Source organism: Diadema antillarum, unplaced genomic scaffold (genome assembly GCF_040938485.1).
Source record: "Diadema antillarum isolate AM-2024a unplaced genomic scaffold, OU_Dant_1.0 seq00000460_RagTag, whole genome shotgun sequence".
Taxonomy (NCBI): domain Eukaryota; kingdom Metazoa; phylum Echinodermata; class Echinoidea; order Diadematoida; family Diadematidae; genus Diadema; species Diadema antillarum.
The window spans coordinates 3,919,691-3,947,315 of record NW_027271431.1 but is presented as its reverse complement, the minus strand read 5'-3'; the positions used below and the strand labels follow the sequence as shown (position 1 = coordinate 3,947,315).

Genomic DNA, 27,625 nt, shown 5'->3' with positions numbered 1-27,625 from the left:
ATTTGCAGCTTGTCCTTGCAATCAGTGATGCATAATGGAGTTGTGCTGTTTGTTCTGCTCATTTTTCTGTTCTATTTCTCCTAAAACAGCATTTTGCAAGATCTTTGGGACTGTCTTACTTCTCTGATGGTGAACAAATTCACAAACTTCTTAAAAAGGTTGCGAGAATCACAAAATTAGTTAGTACTATGACTGCAGTGAACAACAGTTACAGCATGCATTCTTGGGCAACAACATGCAAAGAAATACCCATTTTCAACATGCCCTTGACAAATACATATCAAAGGAGAAAATCAATATATTAAAAGAAAACAATTAGAGTAAGGCCTAATGACAAAGCAGCTATCAGGTGCAAATGATATTTGAAAGAAGTATTTTCCAACTAAAAAAAAAAATGAGATAGCATGTAAGAATGCAATAGAACACACATTTCATTCATTACAAGTTGTAACAACATCAATCAAAACTGTAAATGATAAATGGTTAAGGCAAACTAGATTCTGGAAGAATTTTGTGCAGAAAGAAAGAAAAAATCACTATACGGTGTATCACAATCAAACGTTAATCAATCAGAACCCTACTTGACATGAAAGCCGACAGTAGAATTCATAATGTACATCGGCCCCCTTGTAATAGCAAAAATATATATGATTAAATGCTCTTTTGTTATGCAACACAATCTACTTTGGTATTTGAATTTGGTTATGTAGTTTTGTATGCAAATGAAATATGCATAATTTTAAGTGGTCCTTAGTGATGAACATCAAAAGTAAACTTACATTTATGAAATAATAATAACCATCTCTCTCCCAGATAATCTAGAAGATTGATGTATGGCACACTTGTTTCCAATAAGCAATGAGTTCAGAATTATAACAAGAAGGCTACAGGGAACATGCTAGTCCATCTATCCAAATCACATAATGGAATTTAAGTCCTTCTTCCGCTCTTTGCTCCTGTATTGGTTGCTTTTTGAAAGCATCATACTCAACAAATCACCACCATGTAGGACTGCAAAAGGACACTGTGGATGGAGTATTAAAGGAAACCTCCGGATGATTTTCAGATTTTTTCATTTGAACAACTATAGATTAGTTATACTGAGGACAGAGTTTCAGAATTTGTGATAATTGAGATGAAGAATAAGAATATTTTCAAAATTTAAACAAATTGCAATGAACAAGGATGATGACATGGCAGAGTCACCATAAGAATGCATGAGTTTGGGCTCAAGGAAGCAGAACAAAAGAAGAAGGCATGCATAAATTATACACAGGTGAACTTGCAAGCTAGCGGTATTGTATTACAAATGGAATTACACTGCTACATTTCTGAAATATGTGAACCTCCTATGTCATCATCCTTGTTCAGTGTAATTTGTTTAAGGTTTTTCAAAGTATTGTTTCTCTGTTCAAGAACCACACTATATTCTACAAATCTATACATGGAGTTGTCGATTTATGTACTACATGATGTGAAATTATGAAAAATCGTCTGGAATGTCCCTTTAAGCAAATAGTGCACCATTTCTATGCAGTTTGTTCCATTTCGCATGTTAGAACACCAATTTAGAGAAATCTGCGCCACAACAGTGAAAAGCATAATGTGTAGTTTTATGCATGTTTCCTATGCATCCACAGTTCAAGTTGATTAGGCCTTGCCTGACATAGCATTCACAGCTGCTGTTACAAATGAGACATCAGATACATTACTGGTACAACAGATACTGTATACGCTATATATTTCGCGGGGGTTTTATTTTCGCGAATTTTGTGAGTCGGGAGCTATTCGCGAAATTAACAACACGCGAAAATATTACCTTCCAAAATGAATCCCTTGCCTTGATGATACGAACATTTCAGTACTAGTATACCATGTCACGGCTTACCGAACAGACCATACTGGCTAAGCTTGTTTACGCACGTCCACGTCTACTTACGAATACTGTAGAGAGCCAATCCATTATCGCAAGGGGACCACTCGTCAGAAATCTAGCGCGATGGACTTAAGCACTTCAAAAATGTTGAATTCTAACTTACTAGTTCGCAGAGTTTGGTAAGTTTTTTTCATGCAGTGTATAACTAGTATCATTCGTATTTGCTAGTAAGTTGAAAATTCACACTTTCTTTGCCACTTCATATTTTCTCTGGTCCCCCAATCGCGAATTTAACCACTCGCGAAAATGTGTGACAGCGGCAATTCGCGAAAATTTATGTACGCGAAAATTATAGCGTATACAGTAGCTATTTTCCAATGGTGGATCTAGGGTAGTGAAAGGGTGGGGGATTGGCCTACACAGGAAAACCATTCCTGTTGGCTTTTACAAATCCACGTACAGCTACACTAAGATTGCATGCTTCTAGCATCCCATTGTAGCAAGCGGCACACGATGAAAGCTGAATAAATTCAATATCACACCCCTTCACTTACAATTGGAATTGTGTATACATTTTCCTAAAGAGATGAGTGGTAAGATTGAGGAGGAACTTGAACTAAAAGGAAATAACTACAATAATTCAGAGAAAAAAAATAACATAATTTGCAGGAGAAAAATTTTTAAACTGCATGGATACACCGGGCTACACAATAAGGATGAGTTGTTGTTGGAAAGATACTTTGCTACTAATGTGACACAAATGCCACAAATACAACTGTAAAGGCAGCTCAGAAGAGGGAAAAGAGAATGTCTGGGGTGAAAGGTCACCGGTCAGATGAATGTTACTTTTTCATGCAAGCTCAATGATCTCCAGCTAATTTTATCAATATTGTTGAAAGGAATGAAAATGCCAAGACAGCACTGAAGAGCCTTTCATGACTTATCTCTTCTACAAGTGTAGTTATCCACGCTGGAAGTATGTACACTAACATACAGTATACAAATAGTGAATGGTCACAAGTGTGATGGTACAAGATTTCGCACAAGGTGAAAGATAGAGGAGCGAGTTGAATAGTGCGCCTCATCTTTCACTGAGTGCAAAATCTTGTTCCATTGCACGAGAAAGATCATACACTATTTGTTTGATACAACACCTCGAACGTCAACAGATGTGGTCCACATAGATTCTTCAATTCAGAAATGGCAACCATTTTCTGTGAAAGATGAACGAGTAGCTGCACAGTCGACAAATGTGAAGCCAATTGGTTGAAGTTGTTTACAAAAATGAGTGACAAAAGCACGCACTTGTAAGCACGCTTGTAATTGTTGAGTGCGCATGGAAAATGTTTGTTTATTGTGACATCAGAGCTGTGCGAAGGAACAAAAACTTTGAGTCAATCATGAGTTTAACACGTGAGTCAATGGAAATAGGTGACATCGGCCATGTGCTATCCATTTTTGCTCAAACAAAACTGCATAACTGACAGCCACAGCATGCGATGGAACTTTTAACTAAATGTCACGTGATGGGCAATCGACCAATCAGATAGCTACATTCTAATTAGGTGTAGTATAACACTCTATAAGCCAGTGCCAATACTGATGATTTTGCATAAAAGTTGTTTCAACATTACTGTGAGCCTGTTACCAATAGGCTGTCATACATGTGGTAATTCCAGTTTGCCTCTTTACAAATACACAGAGACAGACCCAACACTTATTTGCTCCGAAAATTTGTCGCTTACTTCATGGGCAAGAATTATTCTAGTCATACATTGTACCTCCCTTCTCAATCACCTCAGTGTTAAAAAAAGGAACAAAAAGAAATGTTGATTCACACATGAAATACATCTCTGTAATAAGTATTTTTTTCCTTTAAAATGGCATCAAATTTTACATATAAAGGTTTAAAAGGCATATACTGAAAAAGGTGTCAGTCTCAATTAAAGCTTTGTTTACAAAACAAAAGAAAGTTTGAAGAGATGAGAGGACAATTTGCTGCAGAGAATTAAGATGATCACACAATATTCCTGCTCATCATTTCATTAAAAGCCTAATATGATTTTGTTTTTGTCCAGATATACAGCAAAGAGAAAAGACCTTTAAAAAAAAGGAGCACTAACATTATAACAAACAAAAATAACAAATTGTGGATTTCAGATCAGTACAAGCATACAAATAGATAAAACAATATATAGACACAAATTAGCCACCATCATGATGCCACGTCCATGAGATATTTAAAGCAACATAAAATGGAAGAACATGATGCAGTCTGAAAAATGGCTGACACAAATAAACAAGGCATCAAACAAACCAAGATGTGAAAATTTTAAAAAACATTAGTCAGTAATATATAACATAGCAAGATAATATATTAAAGCTTATATAATATCTTAACCTTTATGTACATATACAACATTGTATGTCTATGCATGATAGCAAAACAAGTTTTCAGACATGTAAAACAGTGTGACAATTCAAGCCGGCATTTCTGTGAAATTCAAACACTCAAAATGTCAGATTCAGCACGAGTAGTTAACATTGTGTAAAAATACAGGGTTACCGTAGTGATTGCTTTTCAGTGCTTGTCACAAGGAAATACAGAGCCAACTTCAGTATCTCACAAACACCAGCTCATTCCCTTATACATAACACTTATGTCAATGAATACACTGTACAAATTGAGCTGAGTGAACTACACATTAAAATCATCTCCATCCGATGAAGTGGTGTGTATTACCCTTCAGCAGGCCAGAATTGAAGCATGTGAGTAGCAAGAGGGCGCTATTGCAATTCATATAGACCAAGAAGGACATACTACAGCTGTACACATTTTTGACTGACAAACCCACATTCCTATAGACATGTCACAAACTGGGGCATTTGCAGATTCAAACCCTGATGATAACATTCAATTGGTTGTGTGTCATTTCACACATAGGAACTAAAAGAAAATGTCTCATTTTGTAGCAAACTAGCTCTTTGTTTCTTCATTTTAGTACCACGAATGAAAGCAAATTTAACAAAGTGGTTTTGCATCCAAAGCCTGATATTCAAACCTACATTGAACAATAGGGGACAAAAAAAGACACCGGCTGATTTTTCAGCTGACCCTGTGAATAAATACTTGTATGAGGAACAAATAAATTTGGGTGAATATATACATACAATATTGTACATGCTGTTTGTGTGTGTGTATGTATTCATGTCAGGATAAATCTGTGTGGGTTTTGAGTGTGTACAACACTGTGCATCTGTACTTTTTGCTTTATTCCCATCTGAAATACATCAAGCATAGAGGTTCCACTTCTTCAATCCATGGTATATAATCACACAACCTTAGGAATACAACTCTACAATGTACACTTCACATGCATCTTTATGGTCGTACAGAGTTTTAAGCTTTCTGCACATTAAATTCTACACTACAGCTTTATGTGTAATGCACATACGTGTAGTCACTGGTATACTCTACTTTTTGCCAGCTTGACAAAGTTGAAATGGCAGCTGCACGTCGTACTTTCGAAACCAAGACAAACTTGACTCTAAATAAGTATCTAACTGAGAAATGTGCTCACTGGGTCATGTATTTGTTGGAAATCATACTTCTTTCCTTTTTATGAAATATATTGCTTAAAAAAACACAAGCTGTGGGTTTACAATACCCTGTTTTGCTAACATTTCTTGGTACATACAGTACTCCGGTCATCTTAAATGTACAGTGTTCAGTCTCATATAGACTATGAGTGTTTGTATTAAAATTTTGTATATGTACGTGTAGCTCACTGCTTACTGCTGCATACACAGGTGTACAATGTACATAGTGAGACACAAACGGTTCTCTACTCACAGATACAGAGGAAATGTCATCAATTTTTGATTTCCTATGCAAGTCAAATTCTGCTGGGAAAAAGCGTCAATATTCATCTCACAGACCATGGCAGTAAATCTGACCCATGCACAGTGCCACACACAGCTGATAGCTCCATTTGAAATGGAAGTTTGAGTATCAGGGACTTCACTAAAGACCCTATGCTTGAATATTACACATTGTGCTGAGTACCTGTGATGGGCAGATCTTGTAGATTTAACAACCATTTCAGGTAATATCACAACCTTGAAGAAGCTTCTTAAATACTGTATACATGGTATATTTTGCAGTATTTTATACAAGTATTTTGTGAATTCTGTGAGCTAACTGATATTCACAATTTGCAAAATTATCGCCACCCAAATACAAATGCCCCGTATATCATCTCTGAGTGGGAAATCATTTAATTTTCACCTGAAAAAGGAAAACACTTATTTCTGATTTTGTCGTCACAGTTCTTGATCATGATTTCAACCACTCATAAAATTGTTCTGCAAGTCCAAATTTCTAAAACCACATACAGCAAATGCTTTATGGGGTTCTTCACTCTATTGCCATGTGAGTCATCAAGATCAAGGATAAAATTCACTGTGATCAATGGCATGAGAATACACAGCTAATTAACCATGAGCAGATACAGCAACATTACAACCCTTCCCTTCGAGTCTTCCTACCAGACTGGTTGAAGGCTAAATCTCTATCCCCTTCAGTGAATTACTCCTGTCTGGTATATCCTATTGAAGAAGACAATAACAGCACAGACCAATAGTGTCTGCTGAATTTAAGAAGATGTGTTGATTCACCGGTCTTCACTTGACAAGTCATAGTCTACTTGTCTTCTTTTGCTTCTTCTCCATAAGACTGGCATAAGGAAGGTACAAGAAGATGTGTTGATTTACCAGTCTTCACTTGCTTAGTCCTTTTCTTTTGCTTCTTGTCCTTAAGAAAGGCATAAGGAAGGTATAAGAAAATGTGTTGATTTACCAGTCTTCACTTGACAAGTCCTAGTTTGCTCTCCTTTTGCTTCTTCTCCTTAAGAAAGGCGAAAGGAAGGTATACTGAAGAAGATGGGTTGATTTACCACTCTTCACTTGATAAGTCCTAGTTTACTCTTCTTTTGCTTCTTCTCCTTAAGAAAGGCGAAAGGAAGGTATATTGAAGAAGATGGGTTGATTCACCACTCTTCACTTGATAAGTCCTAATTTACTCTTCTTTTTTTGCTTCTTCTCCTTCCCACTCTCCTTCTTCTTCTCTGAACCTGAATGAAGAAAAGAAGAAAATACAAGTACAGTCTGTAGCAGTAAAATGATATTAAAGGCAGAGGTCTACATCCACCCTTTTTATCTTTAACCCATTGAGGACGGGTCCTGAGTATACTTGGGCAAGTGTCTGTCGGAAATGCGTGTTTTGGCAAAATCAAACCATCCTCAACGGGTTAAGGAAAGCGGTTAATGAGATATCATTCAAATCAGTTAATTTTCACAATTTTTCATGATTTTACTCAGTAATAGAATAATAAAAAATAGCTAACAAAATCACAACATGACAGAATAGTGGTAATGTAGATACATTTAACCCGTTGAGGACGAGTCCCAAGAATACTCAGGCAGGTGTCTATGGGAAATACATGTCATAGCAAAATCAGTCCATCCTCAAAGGGTTAACCAGATTACATGCTTAAACACACATTTTTTTTTTTATCACATCAGAAATATGTGGTATTCATACGTCAAGGTGTAGGCACAGGCCTTATAATCACAGGGTCAAATTCTGCTAAAATTTCAATGACATGAGAGGAAAATGTCCCTACAGAGGAAGCAAACCTAATATTTTGTATGGTTATACTTTTATATCACAACCTACTCAATGATGCAGGCATTTGTATCACAATTTGCAAAACATTATGATGCTGGAATCTTTTGGAGGGAGTTGATCAAGCAAAAACAGAATCATTATTCAAAGGATGTTCACACTTTCATGACACAAACTGCATTTCTCTCAAAATTTTTGGGAGCCAAATATGTCAAGCATTAAAAGAGGAAGTTATTCTGTCAACATTATGTCCATTCACACAGCCATCAATATTAGTGATTATTGGCTTGTGATTTGAGTCGTGATGGAAAAAACATTGTTTTCATAATGTGTGCAGACATAATGATCATGACTATTAGTGAGATTTAAATCTTGATCTACGTACTTCTGAAATAGTCATGTTTTTTTTTTATTAGTCACGATCAATTGAGGTGCGATGTGAATATGAACGCTGAGTGAAATAAGTATCGTTCCTGTTTTTATATCACATCGCAAGGTGCACAGTTTAGCTTCGCTCGAACCGGTGCAATTTGAGTTGATTTGATTTGATTTCGATTTAGATCACAAAATAATGTTTTTCTTGCCTGTGTATGTGTGAAGCAGAGCGCAATAAAGCACAATGTGAATCATGATTGAAGTTGATGTGTGTGAATGAACCCGCAGCTGAGGGTTTATAACAAAACAAAAGGCTTCTGTATTGGGAAATCAGGCGATTTTAAGCATGCATGCCTACGTCTGGGTGGAAATCACCGATCTCTATGAAAGAGCAAGATCATTGGTGGAAAGTAGCTGCTTGGCGGAGGCCTGCGTTCTCAGAGTGCTTTTCTAGTTTTTGGACTGGATTTCCCCTTTAATTAAAGTGATAAAGTGACTCACCACCTGTCTGCATCAGAGCCTGGATGTCTCTATCCTCAGCCTCTTCCCTCAGTCTGTCCTCCTCCAGTCTCTCCACCACCTGGTTCCTCTTAGCAACCACCTCCACCAGCATCTCTAGGAGCTTCTCCTCCTGCTGGGCGTCGGCATCGATGCGCTCGTGCTCCTGCTTCTGGAGGATGATGCGGAGCTGGTACTCAATCTCAGCATGTTGCAGCTCTAACTCCTGCTGCTGCGCTCTGGGATTGTGAATGGAAAGAAAGTAAGAGAGAGAAATGGAAACTAACATGGATGATATTGATGTTTGTTGAAGAAATCAGAAATAAAAAAATTCAGGTGATTTTGAGAGATGGAAAAAGCAAAATGTAAGTAGACGTGAGAACAAAAAAAATCTGAAATCAGATTGATTTAATAAATCAGATTGATTTAAATCTACAGAATATCATGCCTGAATTAAATATTTTCTGTGCCACTAATTTGTTTGTGTTGTTACAGAATCACAGTGGGTGAAAAGTTCATATTCATGGTTTGTGACTGTCACACTAATACCATTTAGTATCAAAAGTAGTGCTACGGAAAAGACACAGAGGAGAGATTTTGGCATTTAAGACAACCCTGGCACTAGGTACAACATTGTGTTCAGTCAACAGCTAGCACACAGTGTACAATATGTAGATACTTGAGGATCTTGACCAGCTGGTACTTTTTGGATGCATGCCCTAATATGGTATCCATGATGACAGGAATCTTTCATTTCTCCATTCTATGAGATGAACCAAGCCAGCTGCAGGATAAAATCATTACAGAGAGATCCAATTTTTTGTTGACATTTCATTTGGATGTTTGCCCAATTTTGCACAGAGTTGACATTTATTGCTGCCTTCTCTCTCCCTTTCTCTCTCCCCCTCAGTCTGTCTGTCTGCCTGTCTGTCTGTCTGTCTGTCCAAGAAGCATGCAGTGAATGCCAAGTGAGTGCTGACATGTGATAGTATCATGATTCATATAATATTTCTCCTATATGCGATTTTCTTTTTGAAACAGGAAATCTTCAAGATATGGGGGAGGGGGGGGGGGGAGGAAGCTTGAGGGGTAGACTTAATGGTGAGGAGGGCTGTGGGGGAGAGAGGAAGGCTTACACACGTAGGGGAGGGCAAAGGGGGGGGGAGAAGGGGTGGGTGACAATGGAAATTAAAAACTGAAAAGCAACTTGAGGGAAGCTGTGGGTGATCTCCACGGCAACAAAGGAATTAAAAAGAGAAAGGCAAGTCAGAAAAGATGAACACCATGATTCCACATGGAATAGAGGCAAGTACATGTATGTCAATGTGGGATTTGGGATTTTTGAAGGCAGAAATAGGGATGGATCATGATTGCTTACTGTGCGACCAACTCTCCTTCCCTCCTGACTAGCTGGTTCTTCTTGTTGACCACCTCGAACCACTCGGCCAGCATACTGTCATCATGAGTGGCATCGTCTGTGGGTCAGCACAGGCAGAGGTCAGAGGTCAGGGGTGAAATGTGGATTAAAAACAAACTGAGTTCAGGAATTGTACAATGTAGTCAAGACAAAATGCACTCAGTGTTATTTTGATATTACAGTTGTTGCTGCTCCCATTTCCACTGCAGCAGAAAGATATGGGTCAAACAAGTAATTTCAAACAACAACAACAAAAAGTATATTCCTGATCTATTGGAACAATCAAAGTCTGTAGCATTTCAAAACAAAGTTGTACACAGCTAAATAAAAAGTTTATACATGACTACTGTTTTCATAGGCTCAGGAAGTTCACTCTTATATTCCACATATCATGCAACTTTGAAGAAACCAGTACTGGAAAATGTCAGGGCAATGTGGGATACTCCCATAACATCAAGATGCATGGCTAACTTGCTTGATTATGATCATGATGTACTACATGTATGTACTCCTCATGTGGCAAAAGTTGATTATAAAACAAATATGCCATCCAGCACAAGGAGGCAAATGCCTAAAATGGCACCAGCTTGGGTTCAATCAGATTGCAGGGATTTCTACTGCTGCTGCTGGGCAAATCTCTCGAGACTTGTGAACTCACCGTCTCCATCCTGGCGAAGTTTCTTCTCCAGCTCTACCCCTCTCTGCTCCAGCTCTCTCTGTCTGCTCTCAATCTCTTGAAGCTCTTGTTGGATCACACACGTGTCTATGTGGTCCTTCCCAACCTGCCAACATACATACAAACATGCAGATCATAAGAGATACTGTAAAATAATAATAATAATAATAATAATAATAATAAATATCATTTATAAAGCGCTTATTACAATGTTTCTAAGCGCTGAAGAAAAAATTGGAAAATAGAAAACACATTATTTTCGCTGACGGCCTTTTTCGCAGCATGAAATTTTCGCGAATTGCCTGTCAACATTCAATGCGTATAGTTTAGACGAGAACTTTCACGTGCATCTGTGATAATTTCACGAATCTTGGCTCTTGCAAAATTTGCAAAATTAAAATGCATGTGAAAATCCCTTGTTTTACAGTATTGGGCATCATGTTCAGCAGACGTACCACATACTGCAAGTGGAAATTTTCATGCATTTCACGCAACCAGAAACTAGCGCAAAAACAAATGCATGCGAATATATTGACCTTGAACTTTTGACCTTTGACCTTGAGCATGTGCACTCAAAGTTCATAGGTACAACTTCACCCGCTCATACATATACATGCCAACTTTCATTAGGATACCTAAAACGTTTTTTTAGTTGCCCTGTCCTGCAAAATTGATTACAGACAGACGGAAGGACGAACAACCCGAAAACACAACGCCTCTGGCGACACTTCGTGGCGGAGGCATAAAAATCTGGTTTTACAGTATGTTCTCTTGTCATGACATGAAGAGATGTGTAAGTTTTCTGGAGGTCTCCTGCTGATTCAGGGAGACCTGACAGCTCTGTTGAATGGTATTCTCTCTACAGCTTTTTGTAAATAACAGGATAAAGAATGGCTTTTGAAGACGTTCTGTGAAAAATGCTGAAGAAGAGTAAAACTTGATCATATGCCATGTCTTCTCTATGTTCCTTTGTGTAATGAAACAAACCATCTCATTGGCTGCAACTCCACAAGGATGGGAAATCCATACTATCTTGTATTGAGCTGACTTCTACTACTCCCTAATATTGAGACCTATCGTGACTACCATCCAAGATTGTTTTAAGTGAACAGATTTGACTTCTCAGCTATTCTTTACAATCAAAGCTCTGATTGTAATTGGATACAATGGGAGATTACAAACTTTTATGCTGGCTTGTTTCTTTCTGCATGGCCAAAGCTGGCAATCAAACTACATTCAGCTTGATTCTTTGACCCATCATCAAGTCCTTAAAACCACAATTCTGTGATTTCATGCTGTGCTCTTTATACTACATTATTTTCATCACTTATTGCTACTTAGGCAAAAAGCTTTATCATCAAAGGACAAAATTAAAACTTTTATTTTATTTTTGCACTAGTTTTGTGATAATTAATTGTTTATTTTGGTTGCAGATTTAAGAAAAGTTTTGAAATTGCTTCATATATTCAAGCAAATCCTTAAATTGGCAACATGTGTTTGAAGATACTGACAGCAAAGAAATGTTTGTCTCAAATTGGCAACTCTTGATAACTTTGCTCTGATCTGTGTGCAGATTTAATGCCACTAACCAGTTCCATCTACAATGTAATCCTTCTCATGCATCAAATTTCAGTGAAAATTACATGATGTGTCTGTATCAGCGTATTTGTAAATTAGCCTAAGTGTACAATACCATTTCTTTTGCATTAAATTAGATGTGTTGGCCAGTTCCTTCGCAATAAGCCAGTTCACAGTTAGCACTAGTCTGCAACGACCTCTCCAACCACAGACTTTGCAAAACATGGAATAGTCTTCAAGAAGAGCAGTTGAAAACAGCCATGCAGGAAGTGGTAATTTACATGCCAGTGCTACATGAATGGCTTTTGTTAATGTTGCTGAAAAGAATGCACATTCATCGGTAAATACATGTACCAATCTGCACCTGGTTCATTTATAACACAGTTGTCATGAAGCCCTATCTAGGTTTTGAATACCTCAGTTGAAAATCCATTTCAAGAGAAGGTCTGCAATGACCTTTAACTGCACATGCTCAGATTGGAACCATGAACTGGCTTATAGTTATTAAACACAATACTCCATATTTCACACTACATGATGATCATAAATTGAGAAATCAAATACTACATTTTTTTATAACCAATTCATGAATGACTGGAATAATAGGAAATGAAGCATTTGGCTATCAGGTCATCATTTGCAAATACAATGAGCTTTGCAGGTCTGTTTTCAAACATAACGACTAGCATCTGGGGTGGTATTCTGAAATCCTTCCTAGGAAGAAATTTCTTCCAAAATCAGGATTTTTTATAAGTGGTATTCTGAAAATATTCCTTAGTTTCTTCCCAAGTGTCTTCCTAACTTTTTTTTCCTAAACTTATGAAGAACTTAGGAAAATATGCAAATGAGGATGAGATAGTTATGCAAATTTCTGACTTACAAAGAAGTTGGTGTTCTAGAATACCAATTCTGTCTTTCCCAGGCACTTCCTAACTTTCTGACTTAGGAAGAAAGTTTAGGAAAAAAAAAAACTTAGGAAGACTTTCAGAATACCACCCCTGATCTGTAGGTCTCAGAGTGGCCAGGATAGGAGCAAGATGATTATTACAGTATATGATCTTGAGCAAAAGAATGACAAAAGTTTGAAACTTTCAGGACGTACCTCTCTCTTCATGGCAGGGGGTGCAGGAGCTCGCCTCTTTCCAACATTTGATGGCGTCCTGACCGGTGGAGGGGCATACTTGGGTCTCTCCGGCTATCCAAAACAATTAAAAATACATAAAATATTTGAAGTCAATTCAACAGAAATTAATTACTATAACTAGGACAAAAACTGGGGATGATACTTGAGATTAGGAATACTTAAGACATTATCACGATAAGTGTTTAAAAACTGGACATATCTCTACATATTTTTCATATCTGTTACTTCTGCCCAGAAAACATATCACCTATATGAGGAAAGAGAGAAGAATGGTTAAATGAAAAGATTTGAATAATCTATTTCCATATATCTTGTGCTATGAACTTCAGGAGTAATAACTGCTTACACTCTCCAAGAAACTGGTATAAATGCCAGAGGCGAAATTTTGTATTCAGTATACTGGTAATATGGTATATTGACTATTTAAAAGGCAAAGTCTCTTTGCTTGTGAAATTTTCTCAGTACTTACCTTTCAGCATTTATGCCTGATACAGATACAAACGAAACCCTTTTTGTGCCAGAGACTTTGGACAGTGTGTACAATGCTATGGGGTTTGCTGTGCCAATCAGCACTCAGAGCATACAAAAGGTTAATGGAGAATCAAATCAGTAACACGTACAATCATGAAGAAATTCTCTAACCTTTGAATAAATTCAGCATAATTTACAACTTAAAAGATCAAGTTATTCATACATATTATTAGAATGATGAGGATGACTTAATCACTTCATTGATTTTCATCTGGAGTCTTACAAGAACTATAATTATTTTTAAAAAGAGATTTTTCCTACTGAATTCAAAATACCCTTTACACTTTGGCTCACTGAGATATACTTCACTAAAAACAAACTGAAGTAAACTTTTGAACTTGCAAAACAAGATGAATAAGCATAACAGAGATTATTGCAGATTTTTTTTTTTTTCTATGAGCAGGAAGTGAAATTGCAAATGACCCAAAAGATCAACACAAAATCATAGGGATTTCTAACACACGATGTGATGAAAAAGAGAAATATAACTCAAAATGAAAAATTAAGCTTGAAGAGAGGATCTCAAACAAATGTGAAGATAATGCATACTGGATGACCATTTAAAGTTCATCTCTTTCTGTGTAGATGTAACATGAATCCTTTGCAAATCTTTCATGAAGTCACATAATTCAACAGATAAGCTGTTTAGAATCATATCAACTGGAACGATTCTCTTTCAAAGTGATAAAAAGTAAATCCCTAGCCTTAAATACAAACTCAGATTATGCAACAGACCAACTGGTTTTGCACACTCATTGATTAAAAAGGTCTTTCTTTCATCATTTTTTTTTTTAATGGTTCTTACAACCATGTTGATTAAATCTGTTTGAAATCTTTCATGAAACCGATGATACAATCACTTAGGCACAAGTGTTTTACAAGATTTAATTAACCCCTTATGGGGTATTAAGTTTTAATGTTTGCTGAATGGTGGAATTTCCAGAACATGTACGAGGACGGAACATGATCAACGGCAACAGCAGTAAAAGGACATTACTGCAAAGAGAAGTTAAAAGGACATTACTGCAAAGAGAAGTCAGATTTGAAAACACTTCGATCAGACTGTTATCTGCCAAATGAACAGGACACTTAACACTGCAGACTGTCCCATAAAATGTCCAGCTGTGCCTGATAGAATCTTTAGTGAGGGGAAAAGGGTGTCATGAAATATCTCAGTATCTCTTCCTTTCCTTGTCTGCATTACTTAATGTCTCATGGAGCTCAAATTTGAGCTCTAAATGCTTCATTGTTGAGCTATGATATCTACTTGAAGTGATACAGTATGGTATTGAATACAAATCAAATCCTGCATGCAATCACTCACAAGTGTTATCCTGATTAACATATCAATTAATCAGACACTGTCACTGTACACACACTGATTTCTGGCAACAAAAATGCATACTCTCAAGAATTCTGAAGATTCTTTTCAACTGACACCTACATTCATATATCAAAGCTTGAGGACTTGGAGGCTTACCATCTTTGGTGAAATTTTCTGAGGATTCAAAAAAAGATGAAATATGAACAACCCATGCAAGGCAGACATGCACAGCTGTCCTCATACATGCAACATTCAAAGAGGTTAAGAGCAGATTATATAATTTATATGTTTCTTCATAGGAAACTAATACATTAGACATTTTCTTAATCCATCTTGAAATTGATGAAATGAAAAGTCATGAACTTGAATCCTACTGATTTTATGTGCTGTGTATTGCTAACCCTTAACCAACTGAAACCTTGTGGAGCTTTTCTAGAATCTTTTGACAAATTTCAGAATCTTAAATGAAAGGTGTTAAGTTTGTTTTCACTGCACTCTCAAATATTCTACCAGAATCCTAGCTAGTAGATGTAATTGGTTGCTCCATACACAATATTGACTTTTACTGTACTTTACTTTCATATTTTCACTCAAAACCATATTAACTAATTTTGGCATTCTTCCAGGATTTTAGGTAACCAATGGTTACTGGACCTAGGCTGCCTTCAAGGAAGGGCAAAGCTGCCTGTTTACACCACTAATCTGTCCTAATGGTCCAACATAACTCTGTGGTTTGTGGAATTACACTACTCATCCTCACTACAATACTTTCTCATTTGCATTAGAGAATATATGCTCATATGAGCCTGGAATTTCACATTATACAACACTGTCATACTAAACGTGTACATCTATACATGTCACCAAAACATTTTTAAACATATTCATTTTTTTTTTTGCGACAATGAAAACTGTTTGTGAATTTGATTGCCACAGTTTACAAACCCTTACAAAACCTAAAATTTGCTAAGATTGGCTACGTTCGTAAACACTGGCTGCTCAGTGAGATACTCCATTGAAGGATGAATACAGCAATAATTATGCAAGCAAGGAAGCTTTTACAGCACAAGCAACCAATCTTAGGACACTTCCATGGCAGGGGACAGAAATTTGGAAGACAATGAGAAAGGTTTACATCAGTAAGTCATCACCACCATGCTTAGAGAGAAACAAAGGACAGAAAAATGATGAAGAAAGAGATGATAAAATATGATCACATGGCAACATCCATCACAGAACAACAACAAAATGAAGTAGGAAATGTCAGGAGCGGATCCAGGAATTTCATAAAGGGGAGGCGCCTTTACAGAATTAAAGGGGGGCGATGCGCTCCCACCACCATTTTTTTTGGTCTTTTTATTTCCTATATTTAAAAAAAAAATAAAGACGGGGTGCGCGCCCAGTGCACCCCCCTCTGGACCCGCCACTGAATGTGTCATCACACAAAAACTGAATCATCACCAAATTAGGCTGCCCCCATCTTCCCCTCCCAGCAACCTCTGCCACCCTCAATCCCAATAAAATCATGAAAAACCTACTGGACCAATGGCACACATGGAGCGTACTACATGTCAATGATAACATGTGCACAGATACCAGTCAATTACATGTATCTCTGAAAGTCAGCACTACTATGAACAAAACAAAACAAAGACAAATCCAATACGAGTTATAAGTCTCATTTGTATCATGACCAGCCATGGGAAAGAAAATTTTATCAGCACCATCATCATCATCATCATCACCACTAAAAACATCATCTTCACCTTCATTGCAATCATTTACTCAACATGATAATTATCGTCATCATCATCCTCATAATCATCACATACAGTGTCACCATCACACAGATCATAATCCTATGCAGCAAAACAGAACTATGACTATTTATCAATATTTGCTACTCATAATCATAAATTATATCATTGAGTTCATAATCATCACCATATTTCAAGCATTATGAACATCATCATGAACATCATCAATATAAGCAATTTAAGCTCCATGCCACCTTCAAAGACTTACAATCAGAGAGAGAAGTTTGTTCATTCTGTCAACTACTCAACGTAGGTAATCAACAAACACAAATGTACTGCAAGAGATAAATATGTGTATCAAGAAATAAAATATTGGAGAATATTAAAGGTTTGTGTAATCTCTGCAATGAACTCAAAAAAGACACCAGCCTCACATTTCATTACACAACAGTATGAGAGCTACAGCTGTATCACACCCGCACAACAATGCACGCAATGTATCAAAATATTTTGTTGTGGATGTGACAACTGGATGACTCACACTTTACTGCGTCATCCGCTAGGAAATATAAATTTGTGAGCCATGCAGGAAAGCATTTTCCTTTACAGGGTCTACACAATATTTGTCTCATTAAATACAGAAAAAAAAGAAGATTTGAGAGCATGATTCTTCAGTCACTCCTGTCGGTACTCATATTAAGGGAGTGCAAGGGAACAATGCCCACTTTTTCATATGCTACCTGAATATAATTTCACTTTTAGGAGGTGAAAATGCAGACAACTGTAGCATACCAAATCATCCAAATACTAGCAGTCATAAAGAGGGAACAGACTGGAACGTCGGTACCACATTGGCTTCAAAATAGATGCATCTACCACCTATTATAAGACCTTTTCTATCCCCCAAATTCACCTGTTATTTCTCCACTGTACATCAACATAACAAGAGTGACATCTTCAAGCAATGGTGAACTTCCTTCATTCACAGCATTACGGCTTTAAATTCTTCCATGTGTCATATTTCAATAGTCAACACATTTAATGTCTTCACCTGGGCTTACCTCGTAGGAGAAATACGTCGGTTTCCCGATGTAAAATTCGGTCAGGATGTCCTCGAAATTAAACGGCTCATAGAGAAAGAAAGGCATGGTTTTACCCATTGGTCAGTTTGACAGAAACGAGTGACCAATGTGAACCGTGTCACCACAGGCAAGCTCACAAGTAAAACAAAAGCATCAAGTAAAATTTGAAATTAATCCAGCACAGATACAAGATGGATCAAGCGGAAGGAGATGAGCTCAAGAAGTCTTCAAAGTCCATTGAAGACAGCCATTACTAATATCATGTTCACACAAGGCACAGGGACTTCAGAGAACTAGATACACTTTGCTAAACAGACCATGACGTACAAGCTAGCTACAGTGTTTTTTTTTCCCCTCTCTGAAACGAGACATATTTTTGCATAGAATTCCATCCTATCCTGCCAACATACACACACAGGGGAAGATAAATCCCTCCGATTAGAATGACATCTCCATTCAATACACAGCGTTTCCGGGAACGGAGACAAAACAGACACAGTATATCTCAACATCATCAGCCAATCAGCTTTCATTAAATCTTTTTTCCCTGATAAAGATACTTGATTAAACTGGCACTTGCTTCTCTGATAACCATTTGTCCTGGTATCTACTTGATGACAACTTCAAAGAGTCATAAAAAGATAGGCAAAGGAACATGATACAATGGACAGTATCTTCTGTTGGGTGGGGTATGTGTGTGTGTGTGTGTGTGCATGTTTGTACCTTAACATAATGAACACTTGCACATTGACATTTGTCCAATGTTAAACCAAACAATATTCTTGGCTACACCCTAACAAGTCTCTTTGCTATACAAATGACTGCATCTCAAATTTGCTGCATTCAAGCCAGATAGGGCGAGAAAGCTGAACTGTTTGAAACCTGCCCTAGCTTGTCTATCAAGCTTTCTGATGCATACCGTCTATTTTCCTTTGATATTCAGTTTTTAAATGTCTATATAGACATTCAGACAGTATCAATTATTGAAGTGGTCTATCATAATGGAATGCCCTAAATTCAGTGAGATTCCTTGGTAGTAAAAATGGCGTGCAGAAGACGAAATACAATGAACTGCATACGTCAAATATTTTTGCAAACTTCACGAGTCAGGTGCTATGAACAAATTTAAAGACACACACAAAAATTGACTTTGGTCCCGACATAAATATGACATGCATGTATACATTTCTCCATTCAGTACTGTACTCCAAGATTGCAAATTTAATCCCTCATGAAGTCGTCGGAAGTCCTGATTCGTAAAAATTTAGACTCATAAATATTTGGCGTATACAGCAAGTTGGACTGCAATTTGTAGATGCACTGTATACTCTTCTGCAGTAGTAATAGCAGATAACATAAACAGATTTGCTCATAAAGACTGAAATGTCAGCAGCTTTACATCCAGTTGAAAGAGTAGGTGCTAGTACACATGTATACCACCCCGGATGAGTAGATAGTCAATTGATTTTCGAAATGACATCATTTTCATCTTCTATATATATTTTTGGTTTGTTTCATGGGTACATAAAATGTTATCTGCTAAATGTTAAAATGTTAGCATACTCCTATCAGCAGTTTGAAAATTATTTTCTCTAAATTAAGCCTCTATATGCCCTAGAGTTTCAACTTCCAGTGAGGAAATCCCTGCAGAAACCTTGACCTGACTATAAAATCAGTTTTCAAAAGTAAATGCTTCATTCTAACTTGTCCTTCAATGACTACCGGTAATCACTTTGGAAAAACAAAACAAAAACAAAACAAAAAACGAAAAAACCACTGTCATGTCATGTGCTCAAAAAGTTGTATTGCATTGAAAATAAGTTTTCTTTTTCTAAATACATACAAACCTAAGAATAACCCCAGCTGGTCACAAATGTGTAAATTTTGCCTCACATGCTGTTGACTCCTGAAGATAATTTGTGAGTTTCCTATACTAAAAGCAGCCACATGAAACAATGTTGTCAAGCGGTGTGATGAGAGATGTTCTTGGAACGGATGAGGAAGACTGATACTTTAATAACCCCTTTCTCCTCCAATGAATTTATGTACCATAGGATTTCCACTCTTAATACTGGATGTGATGTAACAAGAAGTAATTGATGCATAGTTCCATGGACCATACTCTTGCCAAATGCAATGTCAAAAATGAAATTTCAGCAATGAAGAATGTCAATAGTTCAACTTGGATACTACAATCTTCTATCAGATCATACTCTATATTCATTGTCTACACTGACGACTGAACTTTTGCCAACTGTAGATGGCAATCTGTTCTGTCAAATTTTCCTGGTGTTGTGCCAGAGTGCTCGTCGGACAAGGTCATCCTTCCTACATGAGCTCAGGCACGTACCCTGCTCACGCACGCACTGTAATCAATCCCCACTACGGTTGCACTGGGTACACAATGTATTCATATTTTTGATAAAACTGAAAAGCTTTAAAAAAAATTGTTTTGAATGTTAAAGTATCTAGCATGTAGTCTTGTAGTCTCCTAGAGAAGTAACAACATTGGTTTTTTGTTCAACATTGTGCTTCATTGCTTTACATAGTAACACTGCTATTAATGTTGCTACTTGGATGCTTACAAAACTAAAATAGAATATCCCTTGACTCAGCTAAAGATATACTTGTGCTGAAATACTATCTTTAAATAATCATCCCCAAAGATAGATGTAACCAATGCTCAGGACAAAATAAAGATAGAAAGATGTTTTTATTTTTTGTTGTTGTACCGTGGGAAGGATTATGCATGGACACATGATCATAACAGCTATTTAACACACCTACAGAATGTCCCGACAAATTACAGTCTGGCATTAGAATGATCAAAACTGTCATTTGTCTCATGAAGCTCAAATTTCTGCTGACATAGTGTGTATGATTGTGTAACAAACATGTACACTTTGTACTGTATACGGCATATATTTAGTGAGTCTAATTTTTTACGAATCAGGATTTACTGCAAATTTTGTGAGTGGCTAAATTTACGATCGTGGAGTACATTGTACTGAAATGGAGAAGTGTACATTGTATATGTCCACGTCACAATCATGTTGGGATTACAGTTAATATTTCCGCAGGTTTTTGAATTCACGAATAGCACCTGCCTCTCAAAATTTGCTAAAGTAAAACCTCACAAAATATTCGCCATAATGTAAAAGTGGATATTTTCACACTCGGCAGGGTAAGAAGAGTTTCGAGTGTTTTTAATTCCCTGGAATCAAGACATCCTCTATCAAAATATTCACATGCTTTTATTTTCGCGCTAGTTTCTGCTTGCGCAAAATGCGCAAAAATATCAACACTGTGAAAATTTGCACTTTTACAGTATACATTATTCATGTTCTAGGTAATTTATCCTGTGCAAGAATCATCTTTAAATTTATTCTTGCACCATATCAGTGTCATCAGGGATGCCAGTTAGAAAGACAGAGAGGGCCTGAAATACATTTTACATGAGGCTGCTTCGTACACGAGGGGCTAGAACTTTGGTACTACCAGGGCCTAAATTCAGACTTTTGCCTTAAAACTGACATTCCTGCAATGTTCATCACTTCCCTATGCAACCTCCACAAAAGCAAGAACACAAAAGGAAATAAAACAAAAAATTAGACAGATTGGTCCTCTACTTTAAAGGTATTGCAAGCGAAAGAGACCGTGTACAACAGCACCAAGAACACAAAAGGAAATTAGAAAAAAATTAGACAGATTGGTCCTCTACTCTAAAGGTATTGCAAGCGAAAGAGACCGTGTACAACAGCATCCAAAACTGATTAACAGCAATGGCAGTGTGCATACTCAAGACTCTCAAATCGACTCTAAGGACACGTAGGGAAGGACTTGAGTTGAAAGACACCCTCTTTGTTTACATGAATAGCATCAGAAAAGAAATGTGTCAGAGAGTTGACTCACTCATTGTTTGTTAACCATCCAGGCCCAGTAAAAACCTACCACCTGTCCAGTAATGAGGGAGCCACGGGAGGTGGAATACAGCGGGAGATGACGGGGAAGTGTGATGGAACCTGGACTTTTGATTCAAAACTTTGTCACTTGTCCTTGCATGATGATGCAAAAACTTCACAATTACAACTTAACATACCAGCATGACAGCATGTGTGATAGCTTGACATGATACCAATAAAGAACAGCTGAAAGTCATCCTTTTACTTTTGCAATATTTTGAAAAACTTGATGCTATGCTTAAGTCTTCACTCATCACTTCTAACCTAATTTTGCCTTCAGTCTTCAGAGTACTGTCATTTACTCAACAGAAGACACAATGAAACACAAACCTTGAAAGCACATTTGGCAGGCCAATTAAAATAACTTTGTTGTGATGATAAATGTCTCTCGCAAATTAATGAGGTTACATAAGTTTGTTGGTAGTCATGACAACACATCAAAGATAATTCTTTGCTTGAGTGTGGACACATCTGCTATCTTAACTTTGTTTCTTTAACCCGTTGAAGAGGGGTCCTGAGAATAATCAGGCAGGTGTCTATGGGAAATGCGCTTTATAGCAAAATCAGTCCATCCTCAACGCGTTAATCTTGCAGTGATACATGTACCTTTTAAAGCAAGAAGCTAATTTGGCATGAAAGGTGCTTGGACTTTCATTCCTGCACAGATGCACATTTCTCTGGCAAATTACCAAAGACGGTCAAACTGAATGTCCAACGTCCAGCAAAGGAGAAAATGAAGCTCAGAAACCTGAGTGTACCAACAAATTTAGGTGTTTATACACTAGAGGGTGAGAAATTGGTCCAAGAAAGAATCAACAATAGGCATCTTGCGGGCAGCCTGGAAAGAGACAGGAAAGGCGGTTTTGAAAAGCTTACGAAATAACTAAGTAAATTGAGTACTACCTAATGAAGATTGTGATGATGCACACTGTATCTAATACACACAGCCTCTATAACATCAGCCACTGCTATGAGTAGACTCAAAGTTGGTAAAACCTTGGGGATTCAAGTCTTGGGAAACAATACACACAATAATGTAACAGAGTTGCCGAGGATCTGCTGCAAGAGATCTCTCTTGAATAGTACCACATTTGGATCTTGGAGCAATATCACGCAAATAGGAAGAGATGACCACTTGAATGTCTACCTCCCTCTCTCACTCTCTGTCTATCTGTTGGTCTGTCTGTTGCTCTCTCTTACAGTGTAAGGCATACAATGTTGGCAGAGGCCTGAAAAGGTCACTTTGCTGGATAAAGTCCCCACACCAGCTAATTGGCTTGGCACACTGCCCAGCTGACCCAGAACAGCTTAGAAAGGAACAGAGATCTCTCGCTCTCGCTGCACACCAGACCTCCCAACCCCCCTCCTTGGCCATAAAGCCAGTGATGCTGATTGATTAGGAATAGTGGGGGCTGCCAAAGAACTAAAGGATGTAGGTATAGGAAGTGTGAAGAACTTTTTAGGCAATCTACTATAAGAGCTGCTTTCTTTATGATAAAATTTAAAAAATATATACAGTATGTCAAAAAAAAATATGATCAGATTTTTGCATCAATTACTCCTAATATGATTAAACTGTCTACATGCTACTTCAGGGTCTTGAAATATACATTCTTATTTCTATTTTGCAGAAAACTCCGTTCAATTTAATTTAGCGGTCACAGAGTAATGCGGATTGTTGTAAAGCATGTCATGGGTCTGATTCTTCCAAGTTCAGCACTTGGATGCTCTTGGAACTGCATAATGTGTGAATACAATGGACTGCAGAAGTTGGAGGGAAGGGATTCCCAACATGCTCTACAAAACTCCTCATTTCTCTTTGACAACCGAAGCAAATCGGATGGGGTTTTCTGTGAGATGTGGGCAGTAAGTTGTAGTTTCATACCCTGATACTGTATTTGGATTGATTTACCATTTTGTAAAGTTATCATTGTGGAGGTTCCTGTTGTAATTCTTTGGGGGACATATGGTATATTATATACCACAGCAGTACTAATACATAGCAGCATGTGGCACTCCAGAAAAAACATGCATTTATAGGAATATTTAAAATATCTACCCAAACTGGAAAATTCTGATGACATTGATGGTGATTCATAGCATTTGGATGGCACCACACGTTTGTTTAAATCTGTTTATTCGTCTAAGTTCACATTTAGTAATAACTGTATTCATGGTCCTCATAGTCAGCCATCAGAGTTGGAGAAAACATTTTGTTAATAAAATCAAAATAAATACATGAAAAAAAATCTGCCAGGGTGTTCCCTGGCTCAGAGCCAACAATTCAAACCTCATGATGATTCATGTCGACATCATTGGAGTCAGACACAACTTTACAGGGGACGAATTCAAGAAAAGTGTACTTCTAGTTATTTGTCTATTCCATTCTGAAAATACTAAGAGTGCCTTGATCAAAGGCCATCACATCACATGACTGGGTTAGGAAGGCCCCCATGGAAGCAGAAAGTCCTGGCTGAAAAAGAAAGTCTATCTATCTGTCAGCAACTACGTACTAGAAGAGAGGTGTTGGAGGTCTGGTCATTGCACAGAAGGACTGACCAACTTCCACATATGTACATGTATCTATTCCAATCAGCATTTGAAGCATAACATGTGTAGTTAGCATAATTATGTATCTATAAATACCTCGTGGAGACTTTATGCGCTCCTTGCGGAGACTTCCAATATGAGCTCCCTCGTGGGGACATTATGAGCTCCCTTGTGGAGACTTTATGAGCTCCCTCGTGGAAACATCATATTATGGTATATCTAATATTCTTGTTCGATACCTCTAAGATTTATTATGTTTGAGTTATATCAGTATTGTCTGGGGCAAACTATTTGTTGCATATACCTAGGGCCCCATTTTTTCTCTTTCTCTTCTTTCTTTAAAATACAACAACATTTATAAATAGGTGCAAGAATGTTACCTATGCTGGGTAAATCTTTTAAGTGGCAGTATCAAGTAGGCTATGCAGAAGAAGTTAATAGGTACTGCTAGGAGGTTAATCTATTCTGACGTTTCATTTTTCTCTCAAGATTTTGGCCAGCTTGGTCTTTGTCAAGAAATCTCTCTATATTTTCACGGAACTATACACATTTGTATATATTCAGTCATTTATTTATTCACCTATACATCTGTGGCTCACAAACACTTTTCTGGTCCCATGTTTACAGCTGAAAAATGATTCAGCGCAACTCTGCTGAAAAGGGCTGGTCAAGAAATGGGGGGGGGGGGGGGGGGGGGGGAATGAATAGAAGGGGCAGTGGAGAAGGGGAGGGGGAAGGTGACCGGAGAAAAGAAATTTGATTTACCAGTACTCCAGAGAAATTCAGAGTGCCAGAAAACCAAGCCAAAATAAACAGTCAAATTACAAATCTTCTTAATAAAAGGTAAAAACCAAAAATATCACATGGTTTGTGTACAGGATCCATGGGGAAACCAGTCCATATTTACAGAGGGCTCATGTTTACTTGGTAATACCATCTGCATAGCAAACCCCCCTCCAGCACTGCCAAATTACATGTCTAGATTTAATACATGGTGTAGCCATCCAAAAGCATACAGAATATTGCTAAAAGCAAATAGCATTCGTTCTCTGATTAATATCCATACAATGCATTCAATTCATGGAAAGATGCTCTGACATGCTACACAACAGAAATTGAAATCAACATCCCATGCTTCTTCTGTGGCTTGTAACGGCACGACTATAAGGTGGGATATCATGATTACCCGTAGTCAGCATTATTCTACAGATGCCTTATGTAGAGAAAGTTTTAACTCAAAATGCCAAGATATCTCCAGTGTATGCCTTCTTTTGCTGACACTTGTACAGCTTTCCAGAGGCAGTATAGATGTGGTATTGATATTAGTTATATCATTAGAAGAGATTTACATTTTCATGTCTTTACTGAAAAGATTAAAAATCCCAATCTTAGACTTTGCATTTGGACAGGAGGCAGAAAAAACATCTAACCTTTTGTCTTTCAAACATAGCTCAATTTTTATTTTTGCTTTGTTTTACCAAGATCACTCTGTAAATATTAGACATATCTTCAGCTTCAAGATTCGTGACTCTATCAGGGAAACGTGGTCATGAGTTCCCCCCAAAATATTTCTCTCTCTTCTCATTCAACATCATCTGCTATGGTCTTATCATATGTGACCCTGCACCTCAAAACAAACAAAAAGTCGCCAGACATGAATTTTTAGTTAAGACCATATTATGAAAAGGCAGACTTTAAGCTTTAAAATGATGTATAACTCAAATCAAATGGACTCTCCTAACCTATGTAGATATTGGAAAGAAAGCACAACTAAGGAAAAGTGTGAACTGAGAAAAGAGGCTCTGAAGTACAGTGTCTATTCAAGCGCTTAATCTTTACCAAACCGTGCTGGCCGTGCGATGAATGGGACAAAAAACAGGAAGTAAACCATCAGAGTAACAACAATGAAGGGATTATCAGATTAAACTGAAATTAAGCACGCCTCATTAACACATACTGTTCATAATTAATGGCAACTTTCAAAGCAGTAGCACTATCCTTTCAAAAGTTATTAGAGTTGAAAGTGAAGAGTGTGGACAAGGTTTTTCTGAAATGAAAAAGGGATTCTAAAGACACACCTAATCACACTATTCTACCAAAAATTTTTGAGATAAACTGCTAAAAAAAACACACTTTCCTGCCCGTTTTATGATACCAAATTTTAGCATAAAGTAAAAGAAGACCCGCTCTTTCAGAAAATATGAAAAAGTCAAGTTTGGCTAGGTTGACCCATTTCACTTATTTTCAGTCCTCAGGCAAAATCTGTGTGTGCGACTTTATGTTCGTTTTGAGGTGCACGGTCACATATATAATGCTGTGTCATGCATCACAATGCACAAACATGCACAGAGTGGGGTACATGCAGGGATTCTAACAGTTTGGAGGCTCCTATCCGCAGGATGCTGGGGATGGGGGGGGGGGGGGGGTGGGGGAATGAAGACATCAACTACTGGAACATAAGGGCAGCAAAAATATTTGCATGCTTTTATTTTTGCGCTAGTTTCTGGTTGCGCGAAATGCGCAAAAATTTCAACACCGTAAAAATTTCCACTTTTTCAGTACTTGGGACTATATGTACCTGGTAGTCTTCAATGAGTTTAACAAATGTTTATGTTGTTTGGCTGCTAATGGATGGCTTCTAACTCTCTCTACCTATTATGAGACAGTGAGAACACATGATGAATTCAAAATATTCTCATTTGTTTATGAGATCTACTGTCTTAATTTTCAATTCAAGATGCTGCCTATGATATTTGACCTGGTGGTCTGTCACTAAACTCGCTGGAAATCAAAAGTCTGGCATGCATACCAAGAACTCCACAATGCTTCCCGTTCCAGCTATGCTCTCGTCCAGTCAGGCTTGGCCAATCTGTGGAGTGGCGTGCTTACATGCAAACACACCTTAGCTTCATGGATAGATGCCTTGAAATCAGACTCTGAACGTCGGCTGTGCCGCCGGTGGTAACGCTTCGGCCGTGGGGCAGGTACTGGAGTCGACTCATCGTCATCATCACTATCCTGCCTGTGCTTCGGCTTGGAGGGTGGTTTAATCTCCGTGGCAACATCCTTACAGGGGGGTTTTACATCCGTCTTCTTGCCACTGGTCTTGTCTTCAGGCCGTTGCCTTTCTTCCTTGGTAGGAAACTTGCCTGCCTTTGGTGTTTCACTA

The 27,625-nt window shown here is 37.6% G+C and overlaps 2 protein-coding genes across 2 annotated transcripts in view; both read right to left on the bottom strand.

Annotated features, from left to right (window-relative positions):
- Positions 1 to 6,927: 6,927 nt before the first annotated feature.
- On the bottom strand, positions 6,928 to 9,905 carry LOC139733114 (MICAL-like protein 1). The gene is made up of 3 exons (XM_071643961.1): positions 9,814 to 9,905; positions 8,439 to 8,674; positions 6,928 to 7,008 (listed from the first exon to the last, which is right to left on the bottom strand). The coding sequence occupies exons 1-3, from the start codon at positions 9,885 to 9,887 to the stop codon at positions 6,935 to 6,937; spliced, it is 384 nt and encodes a 127-aa protein (XP_071500062.1). The 5' UTR covers positions 9,888 to 9,905; the 3' UTR covers positions 6,928 to 6,934.
- Positions 9,906 to 10,466: 561 nt separating this feature from the next.
- Positions 10,467 to 27,625, bottom strand: part of LOC139733101 (uncharacterized) — a 102,911-nt gene continuing 85,752 nt past the window's right edge. Inside the window, exons 8-9 of the mRNA XM_071643943.1 lie at positions 13,209 to 13,301; positions 10,467 to 10,634 (exon numbers count right to left, since the gene is read on the bottom strand). Of these exons, the coding sequence (XP_071500044.1) occupies positions 10,467 to 10,634; positions 13,209 to 13,301 (261 nt within the window). The remainder of the gene's footprint in view (positions 10,635 to 13,208; positions 13,302 to 27,625) is intronic.